The sequence below is a fragment of the Acanthisitta chloris genome, unplaced genomic scaffold, assembly GCF_000695815.1.
Source record: "Acanthisitta chloris isolate BGI_N310 unplaced genomic scaffold, ASM69581v1 scaffold23890, whole genome shotgun sequence".
Lineage (NCBI taxonomy): Eukaryota > Metazoa > Chordata > Aves > Passeriformes > Acanthisittidae > Acanthisitta > Acanthisitta chloris.
In genome coordinates, this window is record NW_008651444.1 from 1,363 (window position 1) to 26,445 (window position 25,083).

Genomic DNA, 25,083 nt, shown 5'->3' on the forward strand with positions numbered 1-25,083 from the left:
AATTATCTGCCTTTTACCTAGACTGAGAGCAGGAGTGGAGGCTGCTTTGTTGTTCACAGAAAGAAACAGCTTCTTTCAGGGATAATACTCCACAAAATTCTCCTCGCTGAAGTTTTGGTGTTAAAATGAGAATTTTTATTAAAAGAAAGCTGTGGCTTTAAAAGAGATTTCCCACCCCAGTCTCTCTCAGAACAGCTGTCTCTCTCACAGTGATGAAGGTTTGTAATTTAAAAGGCTGTTATGAGGGTGTGTGTTTATAATGAAGCTCTATTTTTGATTGCATGTTTTGCTCTACATTGCGGGGGTTGTGGAATTTTGCCATTGCTTTTTAGTCTGTTCCAGGCAACCATAGTGTTTTATTTTGTTTGAAACTGAGTTTCCTCTGATGAAATTCCAGCAATGGCATGATTGTTGGTTATTGCTCTTGTCATTTGTGGAGAGTGAGCTAAAACTCGCTGTACTTGTTTGTTGTGTCCATTTTTCCTAGCTGAGTCAAGGCCAGTGTGAGATGTTCCCTCAGCAGCACTGGCCACGCAGTCTCAATGGCTCACACAGCTGCCAAGGGGCTGTGCCAGCAAGGTACCAGTGTGAGCAGATGTTTTTATCAGTGGGTGTATGCTGAAGCACACTGGTATAAAACATTGATTTTCCTCATCTGTCACTTGAGGAATGAGTTGCTCGTTTGGCAAAGAGTTGCAGCACTTGAAGGGTTTATTGCCCTTCTGCCAGAAGCTGCAGACAGGTAGCAAGGGAGAGAGAGCAGGATCTTGGAGTGCAGGAGCCTGAAACTGCTTTTGTGTTGAAGATCTTGAAATACCACATGGAATCATAGAAAAGGGGGGAAAAATATGAGGAATGTCCAGATTTTCTGAGAATTAGGGCAGCCTGTTATATTTTGCCTAGCCAGGAAGGTTTTTGGTAGGACTTTTTAAAGATGTAATGAAAATTGCTGAGGTTTAAATTAACATTTGTAATTAAAATTTGTAATATTTATTTAAAAATAAAATTAAACAAACAAACCCCCTAGAAATAATCTCTGTTGTGGGCTGAAAAAAATCTAGTGAAAGGCTTGTTGGAGGAATGCTATTCTGGACAGTATAATCTGGACAATGCTCTGGGAGTATGTGATCAAGCTGAGCAACTTGCCAGTGGTTGTAAAAAAGATGAGGAAAGTGTAGTCTCTGAACTATGATGAAATGCCTTCTGTGATACCTGTTGGAGCTCCACTAACATTAGGAGGGAAAGCTAAGATTCACTGATGAGAGGAGCAATAGTGGATCATTTTAACAGGCCCTTAGGCATAAGCTTATCTGGGCAGGATGCCTGGGCTTTTGAAGAAGACTCAAAATATTCTTTGTTCTTGCTTCATAGCAATGGTATTTTCACACTTTAATGTCCCTTGTCACCTTATCTATGCTGCTTTTGTCGTGGCTGATCAAATCAACCCTAAATTACATAAACCTACAGAGTAGTGCATATAAGCTTAAAATGTGCTAGACAGCATTGAGCTGATTTTTTTTCCTAGAGATATCAAACATGTAATTAGAATTTAGTTACTAACATGATGATTAAAATTCAGCAGTTGTTTTATGCATAATTTATATAAAAGAGGAAGTGTTTGTTTCAGAGTGGGAAATGAGGTAGGTGGACTAACAAAATTTTGCAGTTGGAGTTGCAATTTAAGACAGTCCATAATTAGTGTGTTCTCCAAATTGGTTGTGCACACACTTCAGAAGTCAGGTGAGGAACAAGAAATAGAAGCTGCTAGGAAGCAGCTGTGTTTAAATTACTTGTGAATTTGTGGAAATAACACTTCCAGGTAGTTAAGTACTTTTGCATCTAGAGTTTGTGCTGCTCAATATAAGTCCCATAACACTGCTGTGTGGATACCTCTTGTAATTAATCACTGTAGTCCAAGCAAGAGTTTTTATAGAAATGTGTACATTAGTACATAGTTTTTGATGACTGTTCATTTAGAAAGGAACCCCATGGGATTTGTTGTTGCAATGCCCACAGCAACGTGTTTGTGAGAAGTGCAGATTGTATTGAAAGTGCTATTGCTGGTTCATTTGGTGGTCTTTTTTTTTTTTTTTTTGAGCTGCTTAGGTTCCCCAAAACAGTTTGGGTCAATGTTCCCTGTAGATTAAGAACTACAGTACTTGGGAATATTTAAGAAACAATCCCCACTCGTGTACCTAATCAAAGGGCTTAATACAGGTGTGTGATTCTTCCAGGTCCTTCCATAGATTGTGATAAGAAACACACAGAAGGCTTAAGTGGAACCTGCCTAGAAGTTCTTTTCCTTTGCACTGACTGAGTACCAGGTGCAGATTATACCTGTGTGGTGTCTGAAGTGAGGTGGAAAGGATGTTAACCATTGCCATTCTACAAAGCTGGAAGGACTTGACAGCATGTAACAAGCTCCTGTATCACTGCTCATGTCACTGTGAAGGATGAGGATGTTTTGCAGGTGCAGAGTGTGAGCTTTGGTTTGCTCAGAGCTGTGCAGGAAGTCTATCCAGTACATTGGGGAAACTCATATATCTGTGTAATACAGTTAAACTGCAAAATGATCCTTCAGCCTGGTTGTAAATGTGCAAGAAGGAGTGAAGGAAGAACATTATGAAAAAATATCAGTATTTCATATCCTGCCTTTAATAGATGGAGAAAATAAAGCATGGATTACTGGGCTACATTACCATGTTCTGCTGAATTGCTGCTGTTGAGCTCAGAAAAATATGAATATCAAATACTTGTCATTTCTGGAGATGGAGTGCTAGATCCTCCACAAGTTAAACTCTGATATTTCAAGCAAGATGGAAGCTGAGTTCTGCTTTAAAATACACACCTAATGAAGTTCAGAGTCCCCTGGCTTTCATGGGGCTTAGATTTCAGATGATCTTTGCAAAGGAGTTGCAGAACTACAGAAAATAAATTAGCCAAGTTCCTTGATGGTGTTTAATTTAAATAATGCTTACACACAGAATGTAGCTTTCCCCATTAAAAAGAGAAGTTGCTTTTCTTGACAGCTGAAATGATAAAGTACAGTAATGTTGCAGAATAGAAAATAGAAACATTACAGAGCTTAATGAATTTCCTTTATTTTAAGTTAGTGTATACTGGATATTATTTAGAAAGTCAAAGAATAGGAGAAATCTTTTATATAAATCAAAAAAATAATGCGTTCAACTCAGCTAATGAGTTTTTTGTATTTTCTAATCACATAAATCACTGTACATATTATCCCAAAGTATAATGTCAGATTGTATTAATCCTAACATTCATAGCAAAAATTGTCAAATATTTAGTATTTTACTAATTTCTCTGTGAAATTTACTTACCACATTTAATTATCACAATCATACATTCCATTCCATGTCAGAGCTTGAAAGTTCATTATCAAGTCTTGTCATATACAGTCCATATTTTTATATACGTGAGGTTTTTGTTTTTCAGTTAATTAGAAGTGTTTGAATTAGTATAAATTAGCAGAAAAATTAGGTAAATGCATCGGCTGTAGGCATAGCTCTTAATTTGGCCATGTTACAATCAGAGAGCATTGCAGGTGTTCTACTTGCATCCTGTCAGTTTCTGACTTTGACCTGATGGATGCATTGCAGGTTATTTTCTCTCTCACAATTGTAATCCTACTATGTGTCTATTAGCAACTATGGGAGTGCAGTTTGAAAGGAGTATTTATAGATTTAATGCTTTTGTATTGTAGCAGTTAATTTTGGCTTTCTAGCATAAATATCAAGAGCATTTTCAATACCTTATAAAATCAAAGGAGTTTCTTTTTTGTATGTTCAAAATATTTGCTGTCTCATATGATATATAGGCAGATTTTCCTTCTTTTGCCTGTACTGGAGTGTAACACCAGCAGGGACCGTTTACATTTTTTTTTTCTTAGTCTTTGCTATGTTGCTTTGGATTTTTAAAAAACTGTCAATTATTTAAGTTTTAGATTTGTATTAGGGAAGTGTATCACTGCCATAAAAATGTAGTTGTTGAAATCAAGCAAGGCACGTTCTAGGCACTGATGTTTTTCTAAGAATAGAAAGTCAGTACGTTTTTGTGGTTGCCTCTGACCATTAAGACTGGAGGAAGGTTCTTGGAGAGAATTTCTAGCCAAGCCATATACAGGTAATCAGACACTGCTCCTTTTCTTGCCACAGGGAGGCTCCTGTTTGGGCAGAGGGAATAATAACATTATGAAGGGAGAGGTGGCCCAGGTAAATTCTCACTAAATACTAAGTATAAAACATCAACTCTGATATAATCACACTACATTATTGTTTCAATATTATAAAGCACAAAGTTACCATTAGGCCTTAATTTGCAAATGCTCACCTGGTTGTACTGGACATGAACTACTTGTGATTGTAACCTTAGACTGGTAAATATTTTGGGGGTCATAAACACCACATATAATATGACTTCTAGTAAAGGGTATAAATACAGCACATGCAGAGTTTTGCAGCCCATCAGCATATTTTCTGATCTGTAATTGCTGTGAGATGGAAGTTTTAAAGTATGGGTCAATTTATGGTAAACATCAATGATCACCCCCTTTTTGGAGGCTGAATTAGTAGAGCTAAAGAGGTTTATCTGTGCATCACAAATGCAAGCTAATTTAGTGAAGCTGTGTATGCAAAATGTGGCTCTATCTAAAAATTGATTATGAAAATGGCCTCTTTGTGGGTATGATTTTATTGGTGGCCTCTTTTCCTTTATACAAGTGCATCATCCTAATTCAGTTTTACATAGTTTCAAATAGATCTTGGCTAACAGCTCCACTTTTTATGTGCAAACCAAAAGAATCCTTTCTCTACTTTGAGTTGTTAATAGTTGGGGGGAAAGAAAGGAAAATGTGTATTTTCTGCAGGTGAGTAAACAGATGTAACACTCAACATGCAGATTTGGACGTGAAGATTACGTTTGTGACATGTTTTCGGGACTAGAGCTTTCTGTTAAGCTATGAAGAACTACCAGAAAAAATTCATATTCAGTGTGGTCCCAGAGAACCATCAGTCCAGATGCAAGTCCTTCAGAAGGTACTTGAAAGATTATTTTTGTACTCAATGAATTTACACAAGAGTTTCTATTGCTTCAGTCCAGAATCCCATTACACATCATTCTCCAAGTTAGAACCAAAAATCTTGCAACTCACAGGACAATGATGTTAGCTGCCCTTGAATGCTCCTGCAAGAGTTCGTTCAGTCGGACTTGGCGGTAACTCTGATGCAAACAAAACAGGGAAAAGAAAAGAAAATCAGGTCTGTGATCCTCAGTTCTGGTGCCTTATGGACTTCCACACTACCCCTTGCCCACTAGATTGTCTGCTGTTGCTTTGGCAGCGCTGGAAGCCAAGGCTGCTCTGTGATCCAGAGTCACAGAGATAGCAAAATATGAGGCTAAGCAATGATGGGGCAAGAGCTGTTCCACGCTGTGTAAGATTTCCCAGGTTTAAGGAATATTTTTGTACTGACACAGTGCATAGATGGCTCTTGCTTTGAGATTGAGCCAAGATTACTTTATGGTCAGGCTCAGGCTCTCAAAGGTTTTATAACTTAACACAAGTCATAGGGAACAAGAGACCAGGGCAGGTTTGTGTAAGAGAGATGTATATTAACAGATCTTGTAAATTATTTTCTCTTTCCTTGGAGAAGGGAAAAAGCTGGTTTTTCTCCATTCAGACTTTAAATTTTCCCTCTCTATAGAAATTTTGCTGTTCCTTACACGTTATATACGTAAGAATCCTCATAATTTAGCCAGTTGTTATCTCATGAGAGTCATCCTATAACATCACCCTTTATCTGTGCTACCAGGTTTTTCTCTGTTGAATTTTAAATGTGTTCTAATGTCCCCTGTAAAATTCTCAGAACTGCCTTACTTCTGAAGATAAGGGGCATATCTTTTCAGGTGTGTAAGCTAAACCTTTTGTTGCTGTTCTTGTTTTATAGAGCAATTTTGCATTTTCTTGTTGCTGAATCTTTTCAACCTAAAGTTTTGGTTTGTTTTTTTTTTCTGGTTCCTTAGTAACCTAGACAAGACCAAACTTAATTGTGTATTTTTTTCCTGTTGTATCATCACTAGTTCTGCACACACAGGTTTGTATATCTGTGATTATATTCCCATTGTCCCTTATACTGAGATGTTTTAAGGGCTCTGACTCTCAATTTTGATGATTTAAGATGAGAGTAATTCAAAAGTTTTCTGCCCACAGCAACTACCATAATCTTATGTTGGTTATCAGCCCCATGAAAAGGCTAATGCAGTGAGCAGTCAGTTTGCTTCCCAGCTGCTGCAGTCAGTAGTATAGTGTGTTGTCTTAAATCATCATTGATTTCTGCTTATGTTAATATGTCAGGCTGTGACTTCTAGCAGCTCTGAGCTCAGAGTCACAATCCTTGCTCTGCTGAGGAAGTTGCCAGCACCTTTACGTGGAGACAACTAAACTGTCAGTGCACTCAGGTTAATCCAACAGGAACCATAAATAAAATGGCTAGATCAATTCTCTGTGAGTTACAGGAGAACTTGTCTCCTGAGGGTGAAAGAGTTTGCAGTATCCTTTTGGCAGTGGCCTGATGGAGCCTAGCAGTTTTTTGCTAAAAAGGTATTTTCCAACAAAATTAAAGAGCAGCCTGGGCTCTAATTCACCCAGCAGATCAGCCAACTTCGGCCTTAGAGTGCCTCTGACTGCAGGAGAGCTCCCGCACTGTAGACAGGTTTAGTCTTCACTCTGCCACTAAGGTAAGAGTCCATGTTAAATCTTGCTTTTGGAGAAATTTCTATGGTTAGTTGTAATATCTGGATTCAGTCCTAAATTTCCCACAGTGGTGAATGTTTGGAACTGCACTCCTTAAGAGGCTCAAGCTCTGAAACAGTGGGAGCCATTTAATAAACCTCTGAGCAGATCCGATTAGCTCAGGCTCAGCACAGGACTGTGCCTTCTGGTTCAGAGGTGGTTTTCATCTAGCTGGCTCTGATGTGGGCAGAGCTTCTCATCAGCCTGAAAAATACTGTGTAAACATGCCGAGGTCTTAGACTGCTGAATAATGCAATCATAACACACCTCTGCAGTGTTTACAAAATAAATCCACTTTGCAAATATCCAATGCAGGTTTGTACACGTCATGTTTCTCATTCCATATCCGGTATTTCACATTTTCTTACTAATTGCTTCACACATTTGGAGTGTAAGGAAAGGCACATGTGAAAAGGTAGGCAAGGCTTTACCTTCTCCTTGAATGCATCCAGCTCTGCATCTGTGATTTTCCATGGAGTCTCTCGCTTTAATTTCTCAGCAGTTGTTACATCTTTGCAGCTTTCGTGGAGGCGATATGGTTCAATCATCTCTTCAAAGAATTTCCAGCTGAAACAGGAATTACAAAGGAGGCCTTGCTGCAGGGTATGAACTCACTCATTTCACAGTCACTGTGTATGACAGGCCTCACTGATAATAATTGCAGCTGAAAAACGTGCAAAATCTGTCACTGTTCTTTGTTACATTGTGCCCCAAGTTACAGCTGTGCCACTTCAGTATGTTTGGGTTATTTGGGGATAATTAAAAGGTTGTTTGAGGATAATTAGACTCTGCACTTGGGCAGAGAATTTCTGGCATTTTCCTGGTCCGAGCAAAAATACTGAAATGAGTTCTACAGTAACTCCAAACTGTATATTGGTTACTAATGGTCATTGGGTCTCCTTATAAATACTGATCTTTTATTACTGTTTTAGCACTAACTGGACAAATCACCTGACTGATACAGTTTTACTGCTAGTTTCAATTAAATGGATAAAGAGGTGATATGAATTTCCTATGGCAAGGGGTTGAAGGAAATGCTGTAGGTTTTTTGCTACATAGAGGCTCAGATTTGTGTTCATTTCCCAACTTTTCCACAGATTTTCTGGCTAAATTTCAATTTGTTTCTTGAAACTTTTGACTGTCATCAAATGGAGAAGCCTAGCATCCTTCTGTACTTCCTTGCTTGCCCTGTTGTTGAAAGTTTCATCCCACAGAGACCTCAGGGAGCTTCTTTTATATGAATGTAAGTGTATTTCTGTGAGCACTTTGCTGACTGTGAAGTGAAACAGGAGATTGGGCACAGGCTGGACTTGGCTATATGGCCAGGAAGTCAAGGGGTGGGTTAAAGGCTGTGACATGAAGCATTTAGTGTTGCTGTTGCTAAATTATCAGAGTTTGTCAACACCCTGACTGTCTGTTTCAGTATGTAAAGTAGTGATAATCCTCTTATGATTAATGAAATAAATGGGGTGCCAGCTGGAAGAGAAATACAGTGGTCTAGCAAGTGTCTGGCACAATATATATTTGTTCTGTGCAGATAGTGCTGATGCAGCAAATGTGTGTGGGGTTTTTTTGTGTTAATGCCAGATGCAAATTCTTTTATTTATGTAAAATCACTGCATTGTACTGGAGAAAACAAAAGAGAACTACTCTGCACAGCTCTTTATATAATTAAAAAATATTACCTGAGAGATCAAGAGGTGACTTTAGGTATCTAGTAATAAATCTTTATATTCTTGAGTTGCAATTCCTAAGTCAGAATCTCCAATGCACCATAGAAACTGCTGAATTTAAATATTGCTGTTGCACAGTTGTGTGTGTGTGTGTAGAAATGGGACACAGAAGGGTTAAGAGACCAACCTGGGATTGCACTTGAACTCAGAGGAAGGGTTTGGGTGGAGTAGGGGATGGAATGGAAGAGAGCAAAGCAAGGTGAGCACGTTTTCAGAAGATCTTTATGACCAAAAGCAATAGTGTGAATTGAGTTTAGGATTCAGTTATTCTCTGAGCAACCTGCTACATTCCTTTGTCTATATTAGCAGAATAAAAGTTGATTTCTCTGGAGATTTGTTTTAGAAAGGAAGGACTTCAAGATTTTATTTTTTTTTGCTAACATAGTTGGAGGTGAAGCTTCTTGAACACAATTTTACCAACTTCCTAACCTCGTCCTAGGAGCATTAACTCTGTACATAAGTTAATTTTAAAAAATGTAGAGTCTTCATTATATTTGAGTGATAGGGGAGTATAATATTGTCCTCCTGGGAAAGAGGAAGTATGCTTATGTTTGGCCAGAAACACGTTATTAATTCATTGTACACCCCAGAAGGCTGAGTTGACAGAGATGGTAAGTTTACAGGAGAACTGTGACTGACTGAAGTCTATTGCAACCTAAATAGCTATGAAAAGCCATCATAAAATGCCTGTCAAATTTGGTGGCTCATAAGTGTGGGGTGTAATTAGTCTTTATTAAAATTCTTATCATTATAACATGAAAAGGCTGCCTATGGTTTTGACCCTTTGAGTTGTGATTGTTAAAAGGTTCTTTTCTTTTTCCTGCTCAAAGTACATAGAAAATTATTGCAATAAAGAGACAGTGTTATTTTTTGTGGTATTCTTTTGGTTTTTTTGTTTTTAATACTCAACATCAAAGAAAGAATCTCCAGATAAAGACTGGCTGCTAAAAACTGAACTTTGGTAATGTTTCTTACCTCTCTTTGTTGGGCTTTATATTGATATCACAAATGATATTAATATCAGCAAATTTTATTCTGAACTTGCTTAGGAGTGAAGCCATCCTGAAAACAAAAGAGAGAATGTTTTATCACTGTGCTTCTGAGTGACTGGTATCAAAGAACACTCATAAATGAGTTAGACAACTGCATTTGATATCTCTAACTACATGACAAATTACTTTCAAGGCTTTAGTGTTTCAGTTTCTAATTACAGAACTGGATTCATGTGATTGCTGTGGTATAACATTTAACTGATGATCGATGAAAATGGTACTTTGAGTATTTGCAAAGGCTTGAGTTATAAAGGAAAAATATTCCAAAGACAGCATAACCCTCCAGTACTTACAGAAGGTTTCTGTTATTCTGTTATTGCTAGAATTCTATGCATGGAGTATGTACAACAGTGGTGGTGTATGTGTTGGTGGAAATTTGGTCCAGAAGGTTGATGTGCAATACAGAATCTTTCTCATTTATGAATTTGTATTGATTTACTCACATGTTGTCTTTACACATTTTCATAAGAGAAAATACTTTGCTTTTCTGCTCCAGCTGGCAGAAGGAATAGTTTATAGCTTTCCGTGTGTTTGTGCTGAGGTTAGAGAGGTTTACTTAGGTCAGCTTTGCTTTTGGTTGAAGCATGATTGGGATCTTGTGGTTCTACTCCCACAGAACCACCTCTTCTTTTTTCTTTTGGTATGTAAGCTTTGGAATTTGAAAAGGTCAGAGAGTTCCTAGGAGCAAGCCGTGGTAGAAATACGTATTTGTTTATGACCTGAAATTTACTCTTTTTTTTGTTGGTTTTATATATGAGAAGAACATACTGCTTATATAAATCTTGATGTCCCTTGAGCAATCCTTGTTTTTAACATGAAAAAAGAGCAAAGTCTCAACTCCTATGGAAAGGTTGTAATATTTTGGGAATTAGTAAAAGTCTAGTTAAATTTAATTTCTGAATTGAAAATACAGTGGCTGAAATTGTACTTGGATGATGTTGTATTAGATCTGCCTAGGGAATGGAACAGCCACCCAGCCCAGATTTGTGTCTTTGAAGGCTTCTGCATGTGTGTGAAGTGCTTTGGAAGGAAAGGTCCTATATCCAGTGATGATAAAATTGAGTTTATATTAGTACCTTTCATTAGCTTGAAGGCAAATTATGATTATGAAATCTACACTTTTTTAAAAAAAGCTGAGTAAAATCAACTTGGTCTTAAAGTTGATTAACTTGCTCTTTAACTTCGTTACATTTTACCACAGTTAATCACGTTTATGTGAGCTGTCTCTCTGTGGTATTTGCATATGAGAGCTTCATGTGCAATTTCACTTGCTGTTAACTGGACAATCTCATGTAAATCCCATAAAGGTAATTATATTCTCATTATAGAGTGCAGACTGCTCTTCCTAGAGAAGGGAATATGAGCTATTAATGGGAAAAAGTGCTGGATGTGAGTTTCCTTTGGTAATCACCTTTTACAGAGCCTTGAGGGCTATGCCATAAGCTCAACACCTTTCTGTCAAGTACATCTTTTTTATTGTCAAACAAGTTGTGCTGGAAAATTCCCAGCTTCCTGCTGTATATGCATTATATTCAGCATCAAACTCTGTAAACAGTGAGACAAATAAAGTTATATTTACACTAGTTTATCTTCTTCAATCCTATTGACTTTGCCTCCAGTGAAGATCCTTAATTTGCAATTTTTCCACTTCTTCCTGATAGTCAGAATGTAAGGAATTAGGATTGTTAGACCTGGAAGAACATACAAAATTGCAGGAAGATCAAATTAGTGCATTGTGTGGTAAAAATCCTTCACTTCAGCAGTGTTGGACCTAAGTTAATTTTAAAACATTTAAGCCAGGCATAAAATTGACTATGTCATCTTAAAAGAAAACATATTTAGGGACCTGCATATTCAGTAACACAGAGATCTCTCTCCCTGTGGTTCTTACTCAAATTCCTTACCTCCATCATCGAACAGCCACCAGATGTCAATTGTACCTTTTCCTTGCTTCTTTTTAAATTGAGTGCTGGCTTCTAGCAGCTTCTGATTGAATTCACCCACGTGCATTGACTGCATGGTGTTAATGGTGCTCTCTGGAATGAGAAAGGAAAAAATGTGGAAGGATTTCTGATAAGTGAGGCAACGAGTAGCTTTAGGGAGCCAAATGGAGAAAAAGCTTCAGGAAAATGAACTGTTTCTGACATAATTTCTATACTTTAAATCTGGGAAAAAAATTACAGGGCTGATGCTATGGACTTTTAATATACCAATACACACAGAAACCAAAGGTTGTGTAATACATTGTCACTAGATTATAACGTCTCAAAAAGGGTTATCTGATTATTTGTTCTCTGGCTCTTTTTAGTTAATGTAAAATTCACTGGGGCCTTAAAAAGCAATTGGGAAATATCGGATAGATTTGAGAAGTAAATGTGTCATTTTGCATCATTTACAAGCTCAGCTCTCCTGTAAAGTGCAGAGCTCCCTGCAATGCACAGCAACAGGGGATGAAATGAGCTCATGGGGCACAGTGAGAGCACAGGTGAAGCTAAGACTGGAAGGCAGAAAACACAAACATGTATTGCTGCTTCCCTGTGCTGAGATGGTCTTTGTTAATTGAAAATAAATTTTGATTCTTGCTGTTTGCTTGTCTGCCTTGAAAAGGTACAGCCTTGACTGTGTGCTAACAATATCCTCTCTCATGCATCTTTTGAAGCCTGTGGCTTTATTACTGCTTCTCTTTCAATGGTTTCAAAGAGATGGTGTCAGAACAGTATTTTAAATGGAGCAGACAGGCTTCTTTAGAGGTTTTACTCTGATCTGCTAGGTTCTAAAATTGCTTTGTTTGGTTTTCCTGTATTTCTGGAGTGTGTACAGGGTAGTTCTAAAGCAGTTATTGGCTTTCCTCTACAGTTCTAGCATCTCTGCTGGAAGAGGCAACAACTCTCGAGAGTATGAATATAACAGCAAAACACAGAGGCAGGGATATTTATTAACATAATCTGTCTGATATATAGAGCCAAAGTGTCTAATATGGATTTCCTTTATGCCTTTCTCAACTAAATCAAAAAGGGTAGTTGAAGCAGGGGTACACATTCTTGTTGGCATTGTTATAAATATCTATTCTACTGAAGCCTGAAAAATGAACTGAAGTCTGCCAACTAAAGAATAATGACATTTTATGTTTTCAGTCTGTAGATCTTCCTGATACCTGTGGGAGTTGCACACACAGCCAGATGTAATAGTCTCTGCAGGGGAAAATTCTGAAAATACATGTGTGCATGCAGGCATGGCTTCAGGTGGGTCATTATCATTGCAGCCTAGCAGTTGTGAAATGAGACCTTTAATTCACTCTCTATCTCTGTATCATTTTACTATATCTGAAATGTAATTTTGATTTCATCACCTACACATTTAAGTTGTGTGTTAATTAGTTATTTGGCAGCATTCTCTATATGTACTTTCAGTACCTTCACTTGTGCATTTTTATGTAATCCTGCTTAGAATATAGAACAGTTGTGCTATTTTTACCTGTTTTTCAGCTGTGTACTGAGTTTGTGTATGTGTGTGTTAAGTAAGATTGCTTGTTCCCTGAGTACTGTGCATATGTTCCTGCTTTCTTTAAAGAGGAGGAAAAAAGCCTCTGTTTAAAATCTAAAAACACCCTATTAAAAAGAAAACAAACCCCCAAAAAATCCCAAACCAACTTGTTCTGCATTCCTCAAACTTTAATAACCATGTGCTGGTTTTGATAAATAGAAGTGAACATAAGCTGACCTGAGAAGTTTATCTAGCAAGTGAGGGGGGAAATTAGCTGTGTTGTATGAGGTAGTGTGTTCTGCATTACAGGACTGTGGCCACTACCACAGGTTTGCACCGGGGAGATCTCTTCCAGGGGCTTCTGTGTGGCTCAGGAGTTCCTGACTTGGAGTAAACTCCAGTTTGCATACTGGTGAGAGTGTGATGCATTAAAGGGTTGGGGATAAGTTGTCATTTTGGAACTTACCCTTCTTTGTTTCCTGTTTTGAGATGTTGAGTGTGCTGGCTTTTTTGAAGAATCCACAGATGCCTCTTCTTCCTTCTTCAAAATCATTTTCTTTAATGGTGGCTTCCAGTGCCAATCTCTCCTGCTCCAGCTTCTCCAATTCCTCTGTACATTGGAAAAAGTAAGGGAACTGGTAACACATCACTTAAATGAAATCACTTGCTGAGCTAATGGCAGTGATGTAATTGCTGTTGTGGAACTTTGTGGACAACATAAAGCTGCTGGGAGGAAAACTCTTTTAAAATGCCTTTGTTTTGCAGACCAATAGGGAGTAGGAAGCTGAATTCACCTCTGGAAGCCCTAACTTCGGGTCCCTGTGCCCACAGCAGTGGGGTGTGCCTGAGTGCTCCTCAGCTGCTCTCTGGTTTTCTCTCCCAGATCAAATTCAGTATCATGGCAGTCTATAGTTACATAAGATACTGTTTACTGAGTTATGTTTGTGGATGTTTGGTTGGTTTCTTTAGCCAAGAATGTGAAAACACATTAGGAAAGCTGTTTTTCTAAAGTGAGAAAACTCTGAGCTACTGAGTTCTGGATTTGAGATTCTCAGAAATATGTAATGATCCTGAATATGTGATCAGTTTCTACACTGAACTACTTTTAATGGTTTAATTTTTTCAGCATTTGCTGCAAAGATGTAAGATTAAGTGAACCAGTTCTTTCAAAATACTAATATAGAAGAACAATTTTGTCTTAGCAACGTTAGACTTTTGCTGAGGAAAAAAGCCACCACGTGTTATTGTGGAATATATTATGACGAGGCAGTAATTACTATGATCCAGGGTTTTGCCTGCAGAAAACTTTTTTCATAAGGAAAACTTCTATTTGAGTCATACGTTAACTAAATGTGAGATAAGTTCATTTAAGATATTGTGTTAAAAAGAATAAAATAAACCCTCACTAGCTAGATGTTATTAGCTCTGTTGGCACTCTCAGCTGCCAACAGAAAGAATATACTTTCTTTTACTTTAGCATTCATGACAGCTCTGTGCTTCTGATTATTAGACATGGTGAGTTACTAACTTAATGGTTACTCAAAACTACACTTGCAGTTTTTCCATTGAACAGAATGCTGGAGCAGGTATAATAGAATACAAAGATCTTTCCTTTCCACTACAAAGGCTTTGTAGTCAAAACACTTCCGTGTATTTGAGGGTTCCCTCCACAATTCTCTCTGACTCTTCGTGTCCTAACACTTGGAGAACATTTGCTAGTTTGTAAGAACACAGTTGGTATTTGCTGTATTTTACCAGGTGTTCTAATGACTGTATATTTTGAGCAGTCAGTTTCTGACTTGCATCGAGAAAAGAGACAGGCAAATCTCTCTCGGGTATGATCAGGGGGAGAAAAAAAACGTTGATTAGTTCGGATTTTTTTTTTTTTTTAAGTTTTGCCCCATGGCTCTCCATGCACACCAAGCTGCCAGTCTGCTGCGTGAGCGTTCATCTACTCGTTTCTTACGAGAGGCACTGGCGCCTTCTAATTCTGAGAGGTGATTTGCTTTTGAGGGTTAGCTCATCCTAGAATCCATCCTATTTAATGGGGTGTTAATTTTGGCTTTAATTAGCTGAGCTCTTTGGGTCCTCGCCGCGGCCCCCGGCAGCAGCGGCGCAGAGCCGGCAGGCGGCAGCAGAGAGCCGCTGAGCCCACAGCGCAGCCTTGGAATCAGAGAATCAGAGAATCAGAGAATCACCCGGGCTGGAAGAGACCTCAGAGATCATCGAGTCCAACCCTACCGTGGTTACTAGACCATGGCACTAAGTGCCACATCCAGTCTCAGCTTGAAAACCTCCAGGGATGGTGAATCCACCACCTCCCTGGGCAGCACATTCCAAGGCCTGATCACTCTCTCTGTAAAAAATCTCTTCCTAATATCCAACCTAAACCTCCCCTGGCAGAGCTTGAGGCTGTGCCCTCTTGTCCTCCTGCTGGTTGCCTGGGAGAAGAGACCAACCCCCACCTGACTCCAACCTCCTTTCAGGGAGTTGTAGAGGGTGATAAGGTCTCCCCTGAGCCTCCTCTTCTCCAGGCTAAACACCCCCAGCTCCCTCAGCCTCTCCTCATGGCACTTGTGCTTGAGTCCTTTCACCAGCCTCGTTGACTCCAGTGGGGAAAATTATCATTCTGAAAATCTAGAGAGTTGTCCTGCTAGAATTTTCATGTGAGGCCATTCCCTCCGCAGAACACCTGAGGAACCAGTGTTCTGTGTCCTAAAAGGGAATGGGAAAAATAAAGACCATCCTTGTATGTCGCTTTTAGAAGGTCTTTGTTTAGGTGCATCTGCTTGCTTGCTCTGTCCCCTCCACCTTTTCCACCCAGATGGCATATCTCCCTGAATGGCTGTGGTATGGAAAAATGAACAAAGAGGTGAAAAAGAATAGGAACTTGGCAGGAACTTTCTGGGCCCTAGACTTCCACAGAGGTGGCACCAAAAGTGCAGCTTCCCAATTCCTGCCAGTCCCAGAGATCTCAGGGAGAGAGGAGGAGGAGGAAGCTGTGCCAAGACCAGGAAGGAAACATGCAGCAGAGTGAGTGGTTGCTGTGGCACAGCGTGATTTCACTGCTTCAGTCTGTGACTGTGCTGAAACTGTTTTGGGAGTTGAGTTCTCTGGTGTGCAGAGCCCCTTAATGTGTGAGGCTTGGACTCCTGTCACTGCCAGTGATCAGCAAGGGTTTCAGGCAGGATTTAAACTGCAGAAGCAAGGAGGAACTGTAGTAGTTACGAGTGTAGGAACTATTCTTGAAACCAGATGGTGACTCTAAAAGCATCAGAGTCCTTCTTGTGCTGAGCATGTACCCAGTATAGATATTCAGCTGTGGAGTCATGACATACCTTGAACCTGAAGGACCTGAGATATATCAAATCCTTGGCTTATTCTGACAATAATCACGCCAAGCTCAAAATCAAAGGCATCACTGGAAAGAAACAAAAAGAAGAATAAATATGCTTCTGCATGTCAATGAGGAAAGCTACTGTGAGAAGATCAGTGGGAATGTTCCTGTTCACAGGGAGGATAGGCTAGGGAAAATTACAGAAAGAATTGCCCAAGATTAAGTTAAGTACTGTAAATTTTCTTCCCTCATTTAAAAAACAGGTGTGATTGGGCATGGGAACAGAGAGGCTATTTCTGAAATGTGTCTTTTAGACAACACTTGTTAGGAACTAGGTTGCTCTTGGGTAATTTTTTTCTCCCTTCTCCGAGGAAATAACAAAGCCGAGGTGGGGTTTGTTGCTTTATAACTCATTTCAGCTTTACAGGTGAATTTTGAGCAAAAATCTATGAGAAGCTTGTTTCTAAATGACTGTTTCCTAGCTAAGTCCCAATCCACAGAGCTGCTGAGCCTTAGGAACACATGAGATTTGAAGTAAGGCTCTTCCTCTGTCTCCTAGGCTTGAAAGAAAAATTCCATGATGTTCTCATATTCCCTAAGTATGTACATTAGGGTTGTTTTTCTCTGAGCTCCTGCCCACTAAAAATGGGAAAATACAGTTCTGCAAAAGCACTGCTGACAGCAGTGCAGCTTCTTTAGCAGTGTCAGGCCACATCAGCTCTGACAGTGCCAGATGTTTGCCAAGCAAATCCTACTAAGTGTGGGAAGCCAAGGAGCCTTTTTCAGTGGGCAGAAACTTCTCCTACAGAGTCAGGATGTGTGAGCCCAGACTTGTAAGTACTTTCTTACATTGTTTCTACACATCAAATTCTGCATGGAAATGCTATATTAATGTAGTCTAAGAGGAGTGAAAAGGAGGTGCTAAGATGACTTACTGTATAACGCCCACGTAGTTTTCAACTTGGATGGCAGGTGCACTTCTCCAGTCCTTCTTAAATCCAATCACCAAGGTATTTGGTTTCATTCTACCCAAGCCTGAAGCCTATCAACATTAAAAGAGTGCTTGAGAAAAGTACACACGCTTTTACTATAAATGAAAAGTAATGGCAAAAGATAACTGAAGTAATGTTCTGGAGACACTTACAACTCGATTGCATTTCATAAATGTCCTTCATGCTCATACCCATGCAGAAAGCAGAAAGATTAGCTTTAAATCATTCAAACTATACATGATTTTAGATGACATAAATGTAGTTTTGCTAAATTAGCATTCATTTGCATTTCTTCTGACATGCTCTCATTAAAATGGTTCAATAGCTTGGCATCAAGAGAGAGTTCAAGAACTGTTTGTATGCTCATTCTAACATGATAGCATAAAGCTTTTATCAGCTTTGAAGTCCTCAGTAGATGAACTGAGTCTGAAGTCTGTTCAAACACCTCAGATGCACTGAGAAGACACAGCCTCCTAATATTGTTTTTTTGCCTTGAATTTGGAAACTGTTGCTGTTCTTTTTGCTGTATTCTTTTCACAAGTTATCCAAAATCAGCTGAATATGTTTATAGTTAAAGTTATTGTTTATAAACAGGAAGGAGAAATGCTTTGTCAGTGTTAGAGTGCCTCCTAAACTGGTTCTGAATGCTAAAACCTGGACAAGGAAGGGTAGTCAGACCTAGATTCAGTTAACCTAATTTTTATAGAAATCTAAAATACTCCATGTTTTGGGAACCCTCAGGAGGAGACTCACAAAACACCAGTTGTCAAGTTGTTAGACTTGCCAATTTTTACTACTAGCAAACAGATAGTAGGTAAAACTGTTGGAATCTTAGTAGGCTTTTTTAGTAGCACTGATGTATCTGCACTGTTTACATTGAAATGAATAATTGCTGCAGATGTCCTTAGGTTAAAATGATGATGATTTGGTTATCCTTCTGTTTGCTGGAAGAGAATTATTTGTGGTCCAGTAGTTGACTTTGGCAATAGTGTTTAAGTAGTAATGGAAAGGAAGAGATCATCAGACTGTAACATTCTCAAAAACATCAGAAGGATCTCCTACTGAGACAATGTATAAACCCAAGATGAAGTGTCTTTGTGAGGCTTTGATAGAACAAAGGGATCTTTATTAACAGCATTTCATCTTGCTCAATTGTACTGTCCATTCAGCAAGTGTACAAAGAGCCCTGGTAGGCTACCAGTGGGTGACTGTTACCCAGAGTATTTTAGTTGGTTCCCTACTGTCTCGGTTTCCACTGATGTCTTTTCATGAGTGTATTTTGTACAAAGGATGTGAATTTTCTCTACATTTTGCCTCAGTACCTGTATGTTTAAATATTCATATATATGAGGGAGGGAGATGGGAAATAGAGAAACAGTGTCTCTGTGCCCTCATTAAGGCCATTTTAAATGGTCTGTTGGAAATGATCTGCCGTATTCTCAGAGTAATAGAAAAATATTGCAGACTTTTATTTAAATGGCCTTCTTGCTGTTTGCAGAAAATGTATATTATACATTTTCATTTACTGCGAGAAGATATTTAATATGCTGCATAATACCTAACAATAGAATTTATTTGAAGTGTATCAAGTGTTGGCTGCACAGACATTCATATGTTGCCCTGTAGATGCCTCTCTTTTGTCATCATAGTGTCTTGTTCATTTAGGAGAGGATCACTCTGCCTCGTCTCATAATTCCATAGCCCAGCACTAGATCTTTATAAAATAAGCTGTAATATAATATACACGTACCCCCAGAATGCCCTTTCTGTCTATAACATTATCCATATATACATAGAGCTACTTAACAAGCAAACAGTAATGCTTCACATAAAGGGATGCTTTGATGTAACACTCTTCTGTGTGTTCTGTAAACAAAAAGCTTACTTGAAGTAGACTTTTGACTCCATCTCTGAAGCTGTCAGCTGCCACTGCTGCATAAAAGGCTTTTCTTTTGTTCTTTGTGAGCCAGGCCTGCTTTTTTTCCATGCCACTGTTCATCTCCTTAACACACAGCTTGCGTGGTCCCTGCATGATACAATAAAATATTATTAAGCAAGCTTTGTGTTGTACATCACACGGTGATTTTGAAGGAGTTACCTAGTCTGCTGTGGGAGCAAATGGAGAGAGTCAGAAAAATACATTTCCAAAAAGGGTCCGCAGAGATTCAGCCCTTTGAAAAGAACTGTGCTGCTAACATAATTCACATTCTGTTCGAGAGGGCTGAGGCTGTTAATGCTACTTAAATACAGTGATTCTGACAGAAAGAAGGACTGCTATGGATTGTAACATCTTAAAAAAATATCTAAGGTATGATGAAGCATCTCAGAGTGAATAAAGTCCCTCCCTGACTTGACTACACAAATGAGATTCAGCAGATCTAAATATATATGGTTAGGCTCATATCTGCTAACAGTAAGAGGAAAGAGCTGTTGCCATACAATTAAGGATGTAAATGCCTTTGTCACCAGTTTCTCTCAGTGCTTATATGGTAATTTGATGGGGCAAAAATCCATGTGCATATCCAAGTCACAAAACACGACGCACTGACTTGACTGCAGAGAATGGGCTGGCAGTGGGTCCCCAAAAGATTAGGCACAGGGAGACATCCAGCCTGCAAGCATGGCCTTTAGAAAGACTGAGATAAGTTTGGGAAGCATGGATCTGGAATTTAATTAATTTAAAAATCCTGTGCTCTTAAATTTGAGTTTAAGGGTTGCCAGGCTTTGTTGTTCCATTTTGTACTGTCTTTAGGAAGCTGAATCTGGAGTCCAGAGTTCTGCAGTGAAGATTAAACTCTGAGAGGGACACTCAGGAGTCTCAGGTACTGGTTTTACCAGGCTGGACAGGTAGTCTTTGCTTTCTGAGGCAGAAGAGAATCATAGCAGAACTGTAAAGTGCAGGAGCATGTCCAGCAACATCAGAGACAGAAGCAGTACTTGGATGCCCAGGAAGGATAAACCCAGCTTGGAAGCACTTGGAATCCAGTATTTCCATGTGCTGAGCTTGGTTTGTTATTAATAGATAGTTTTGAATTTCAGTTTGCTGCAGAGTTTCATTTTGTGCAGAGGTCATTCCTTTGCACTTTTAAAAATTTTTACTGTTTTTGAGGATGCTCAAGCTGCAATTTTGGTTCCACAGAACAGATAAGTATAGAAATCAGTAGAAATTTCCCATAATATAGAACTAGTCTTGATAAACTCATGCTCAGGAGATTATAATTCAAAATTTGTATTTAAATCTTTCATATTTGAAGTAAGTTGGTATATGGTAGCTGCTTCTGCTCAGCTGGGAAATTGGTAAAAACAGCTGAGGGAGATGAAGATTTTTCTCTCCATAGCAAACACTGTAAGCTCAGAATTTATTTCCCATTCAACAACAGTGTAAAACCCAAACTGAAAGAAATGCTCTCCAAAATGAAATGTATGGGAAGGATCACTTACTCAAAATCAATTTCTAAATAGTGAGTTATAATGTAAAGCCAGAATGTCCTTATTTCAAAACTTTTCAGTCTTACTGAAACTTTTTTCTTACCTTCCTGGAAAAAATAACCCTGCAATATACTGTGCATTTATATAGATGTAGAAATAACTGCAATGCCTTTACTTTCAGAGCTGTTAGAAATGCTGCTAGAAAAGGAGGCAAGGCCTTCAAAATAATAATTCATCAGAAAATAGCATTGAAAAAGAAGCTGTGAAATGACCTGGCAGATTTCATATGTCACTTTTTTTATCTGTGCCTTTTTCATTAGTATTAGATATATAAAAAACTGTAAGTTTTGACCTGATCAGAACCAGCAGAGTGATGCTGGCTCAGGTGTTGTCCCTCATGCATGTTTCTGAACTCCTTATGGATATTTGGGAAGTACAAAGGATGGGAGAGTCCATGTGATCTTCCTTTGAGGAGATCATCTCCATTCTTGGGTGATAACATTACTGGAGTTGGTTTGGATTTAATAAATTACTCTTCTTAAGAAGAATTTGATCCTGGCTGTATGAAGAGCTGGGAATAATAACTTGAACAATAAGGTTGAAGTATCCTTATGGGTAAGGGGAGGAGAAAACCAAGTTTTACCCTTCTTCCCTGTCTCTCTCTAAGTACCTGAAGATAGTTTTGCAACTCACTTGCACAATGTGTTCCTGCTGGCTGAGGGGCCAGTCCTACCCTTCTGTCAAATGATAGATAGCCTGTCTGTGTCCTCCCCTGCTCCTCCTTGGACCTGTGTTAATGTTTATGCAATTGTATGAGGAGTCCAGTGAATTTGCAGACCGAAGTACTGATATTAGAGAAACATACCTGAGAATTCAGAAAACTTGCTGAAACTCAACTTTAGGAAGCTGCAAAGTCTCAGGATCTTGTTGGGATTTATTCTGTGTTTACTGAATGCAGTGGGAAAGCTAACAATTATAGTAGGGAAGAATTAGGACCATTCACTCTTTATAGGTTCACTTGATTTGGGAAGAATCACACGTAGATCTGTACTCCCTCTGTGCAGTGTGGCAGCATCAAATGAATTATTCCTACACTCCTGTAGAGGAATACATTATCTTGCCTAGTCTGACACTATTAGCTGATTCTGCAGCCCCATTTAGTGCCATGAGCTGATTTTTTAGCTCTCGCAAAATTAAAAGGTCATTGTAATATTTAAAATACATTTTATTTTTGTCCTAATGAGAGACTAGATCTTCATCCTCTAAGATACGTCATTTGCTGTGTATTTGTAACTAGAAATATACTTTGCTCCTCTCTTTAGATCTCAAAATTAGCATTGTAACAGTTTCAGAGGAACCACTGCAAAGGGAGCTGAATTACTTGCCAAACCCCAACACTGCACATCAGAGACAAAACTGAATATAGAGCCTGGGTAATCTGACTTTTGCACAATAATCCTTCAAGTTTCGTGCGTTGTGTGGTTTGGGGTTTTTCTGTTCACTTGTTTTTTCTAAGCCTTGCTGTGTCTGTTTCAAAAAAATAATAAAATCTTTCCTTGTAAAGTGTTTTTTTTTAAAACCATTTTTTGGTCTGCTATGAACACTGAAATGCATCTCAATGAGGCATTTACCAGGAGCTTTGTATCAGCCGATAGTTTTCGTGTCAGGAATCATGACAAAATTCATCCCCAGTGCTAATCTCTTTCATGGTCTGCACAGACACTGATCAGCACCAATGGGGACATTGTGTGCTGTGTGAGAGTGGAATGTGTAATGGAGATCTGCAGCACCCACTGGTGCTGCATTTTCAGATTTGTATCAGTTGACCTTACCATGTACACTTCACAGCAGATACACAGCCCGTTGTTCTTCGTGAAGGTGTGTGTGATGTCTAGCAGTGCAGGCCTGATCATAGGAGCTCCTGTTAATGCTATGCACTGTGGTCTGTTAGGAGGACAAAAAGAGGTTGTATTTAATTGGGTGATGAACATGTTCAGAATAAACCTTTCCTCTGTTCACTGGAGGTCTTACCTGAAGTTTTTCACGTGGTCTTCCACTGTAGTTAATGCCAGAGCGCTGTCTAAGGCATTAATATAGTAAAGAGCCTGTGTAGAGGAGCCCCAGTTTACTTCTGCGTAGATAAAGATAAATAATGCATATTAAACCATGGCCTTTTCCCTGTGTTCTGTTGCAGAAGTCAGCAGTCATGTTCTCTGTGAACCAAAGCAGGGTATGTTCTCTCATACTTCATAGATACAGACCTATTGCTCTTAGTGCTTCATAATACAATAAGTTTTGCTTGTGTGATGCAAAAACAAACATGCAAGTAAATAATCTCATTCTTTATATAAAAAAATGTAAGGAATGTTCTTCCTCTACTTAAAAACTGTTTTTTCCTCTGTTCCATTAGCTTTGTGTCCTTCTCTCATTTATAAAATAGACAGCCCTGAGTAATGTATGTGGTGTGCAATTTCAGGAAGTTCAAATTAAATCATTGGGAAGGAACACTGCTAGTTCCAGCTTGCTCTGTTGTATTATATAAATATAAACAATATAAAACAATATAAAAAATTGTTCTCCAAACCCAATTTCGGCATATACATATTTTCTTATTATTGTGCAGCTGTTTGGTCAATGGAGACAAGTAAGACATGTCTTTCTGCACTTTGAGATGTACGTGAATGCCGATCAAGTCCTGTTATGCCAAGATAAAAAGTCAATACTTAGTGCAGCTAAGTGGAGGTTTGTGTAGAGGTGATCTTTTCTAAGGAATATTAGTCTTTTCTGAACCCTTCAGTTGCTGGTAAATTAGTGCTGAACAAAAAATCACTTTCTTAGCACGAGATAGAGAGCTTATGTACAGTGTCTTCAGTGAATGTAACCAAGCTTTAAGCTGCTACTTTGCAGCAGGGACACTGGCAATATACAAGGAAAGGGTAGAAATCCTCAACTGTATTTGACAACTGCCTTGTGACAGGTGTGTTCTCCTACAGCTGATGGTATATGTACAGGAAGAGAACCACAGACCATCCCAGGGGGTATGAGAGCACAGGTAGGGAGGGCACCCAACATTGCAGCAATACACAGAAAAGAGTAACAGTCTCACACCAGGTGTTACCATCCCAAACTAGCTGCAAGGAAAGCACATCTGCTGGGAATTTGTCTCTTTTATTTGTACTATTTTTTCCTACTGCAGAAATAATTCAGGTGGTTAGCACTGAAATCTGGACCTGGGTTAATTTTGTCCTGGATATGAATTAACCAGACTGTCCAGTGTCGTACTGGTGCTGTATTGAATTAGCACACAGATTTCTGAGGACAGCTCCTGTGATTTGCTGAGGTACTTAAGCAGTTTTTTCATAGCAGTAAAGTGCCCATCTTTCTTGATTTACTGAGGAATTGAAAGGAGGTGCAGAAGGATGATTAGTTCATGAGTAATTCAGCTTGCATTTTTGTTGTGTAATGGGCAGTGAGTTTACATTTTGAGTGAGGACCCCAGATGAGTCAGCTAGGAGCGCTGCAAAATTCAGGTAAGGTTTTGTGTGTGGGTGGAAAAAAATGATGAGTGATACTCAAGTAAAAGCCCAAACGGCATAAAGATGTGACAGGAATAAACTGTTCTGCTGAAATGTTTACAGAGAGCCCTGAACCACACTTGAAGTGCCTGTTAAACAGGCAAACATCCACCAGATTATCAACTTAATCTGCATTATAGAAAGTGGAATGTAATGGGATGCTTCAGACTTCCCTCTAAATAAAGATATCAGAGGAAAAGTAATTTCTAATTCTGTCAGCAGAATTAATTCCTTTAAAATCCAGTCTGGCTGCATAAGGTATACACATAATAATAGTGAGGTTTTGCCTTACCTGGCTTCTTATATGTTACATAAATGTATAGAAAGAGCTCAATGGCATAAGTGATGAGAGCTGCCCACCAGTTGATGACAAACATCACACCACAGCACAGCAGGGCTCCAAAAAGTGACACCCACATGTTATAGTATCTGAATGCAGGTCTCCAACCTGTTTAAAGAGAATTGAGGAAATTGGAAGAGCATCAAATGTATTGAACAAATGGTGATCCCTGAGTTTTGTGCATGCAAAAACCAATGTGCTGTTTGTTTCAGGCTCTGTCAGAGGGGGGTGGGAGTGATATGTGCAAATTTTCAGGCATTGCATCAACAGATACTTTCAGGTATTGGCTGATGTAGGTTTCAATTCCTATGGAATACTGGGTCTTACAAACCTT

General features: G+C 38.9%; 1 protein-coding gene across 1 annotated transcript in view; it reads right to left on the reverse strand.

Annotated features, from left to right (window-relative positions):
* Positions 1–3,667: 3,667 nt before the first annotated feature.
* Positions 3,668–25,083, reverse strand: part of SLC12A1 (solute carrier family 12 (sodium/potassium/chloride transporter), member 1) — a 49,643-nt gene continuing 28,227 nt past the window's right edge. Inside the window, exons 15-27 of the mRNA XM_009073428.1 lie at positions 24,702–24,857; positions 22,866–22,965; positions 22,667–22,778; positions 19,291–19,431; positions 17,349–17,455; positions 16,415–16,497; positions 13,543–13,686; positions 11,498–11,629; positions 11,173–11,284; positions 9,517–9,603; positions 7,240–7,375; positions 5,171–5,238; positions 3,668–4,183 (exon numbers count right to left, since the gene is read on the reverse strand). Of these exons, the coding sequence (XP_009071676.1) occupies positions 4,048–4,183; positions 5,171–5,238; positions 7,240–7,375; positions 9,517–9,603; positions 11,173–11,284; positions 11,498–11,629; positions 13,543–13,686; positions 16,415–16,497; positions 17,349–17,455; positions 19,291–19,431; positions 22,667–22,778; positions 22,866–22,965; positions 24,702–24,857 (1,514 nt within the window). The 3' untranslated portion in view covers positions 3,668–4,047. The remainder of the gene's footprint in view (positions 4,184–5,170; positions 5,239–7,239; positions 7,376–9,516; positions 9,604–11,172; positions 11,285–11,497; positions 11,630–13,542; positions 13,687–16,414; positions 16,498–17,348; positions 17,456–19,290; positions 19,432–22,666; positions 22,779–22,865; positions 22,966–24,701; positions 24,858–25,083) is intronic.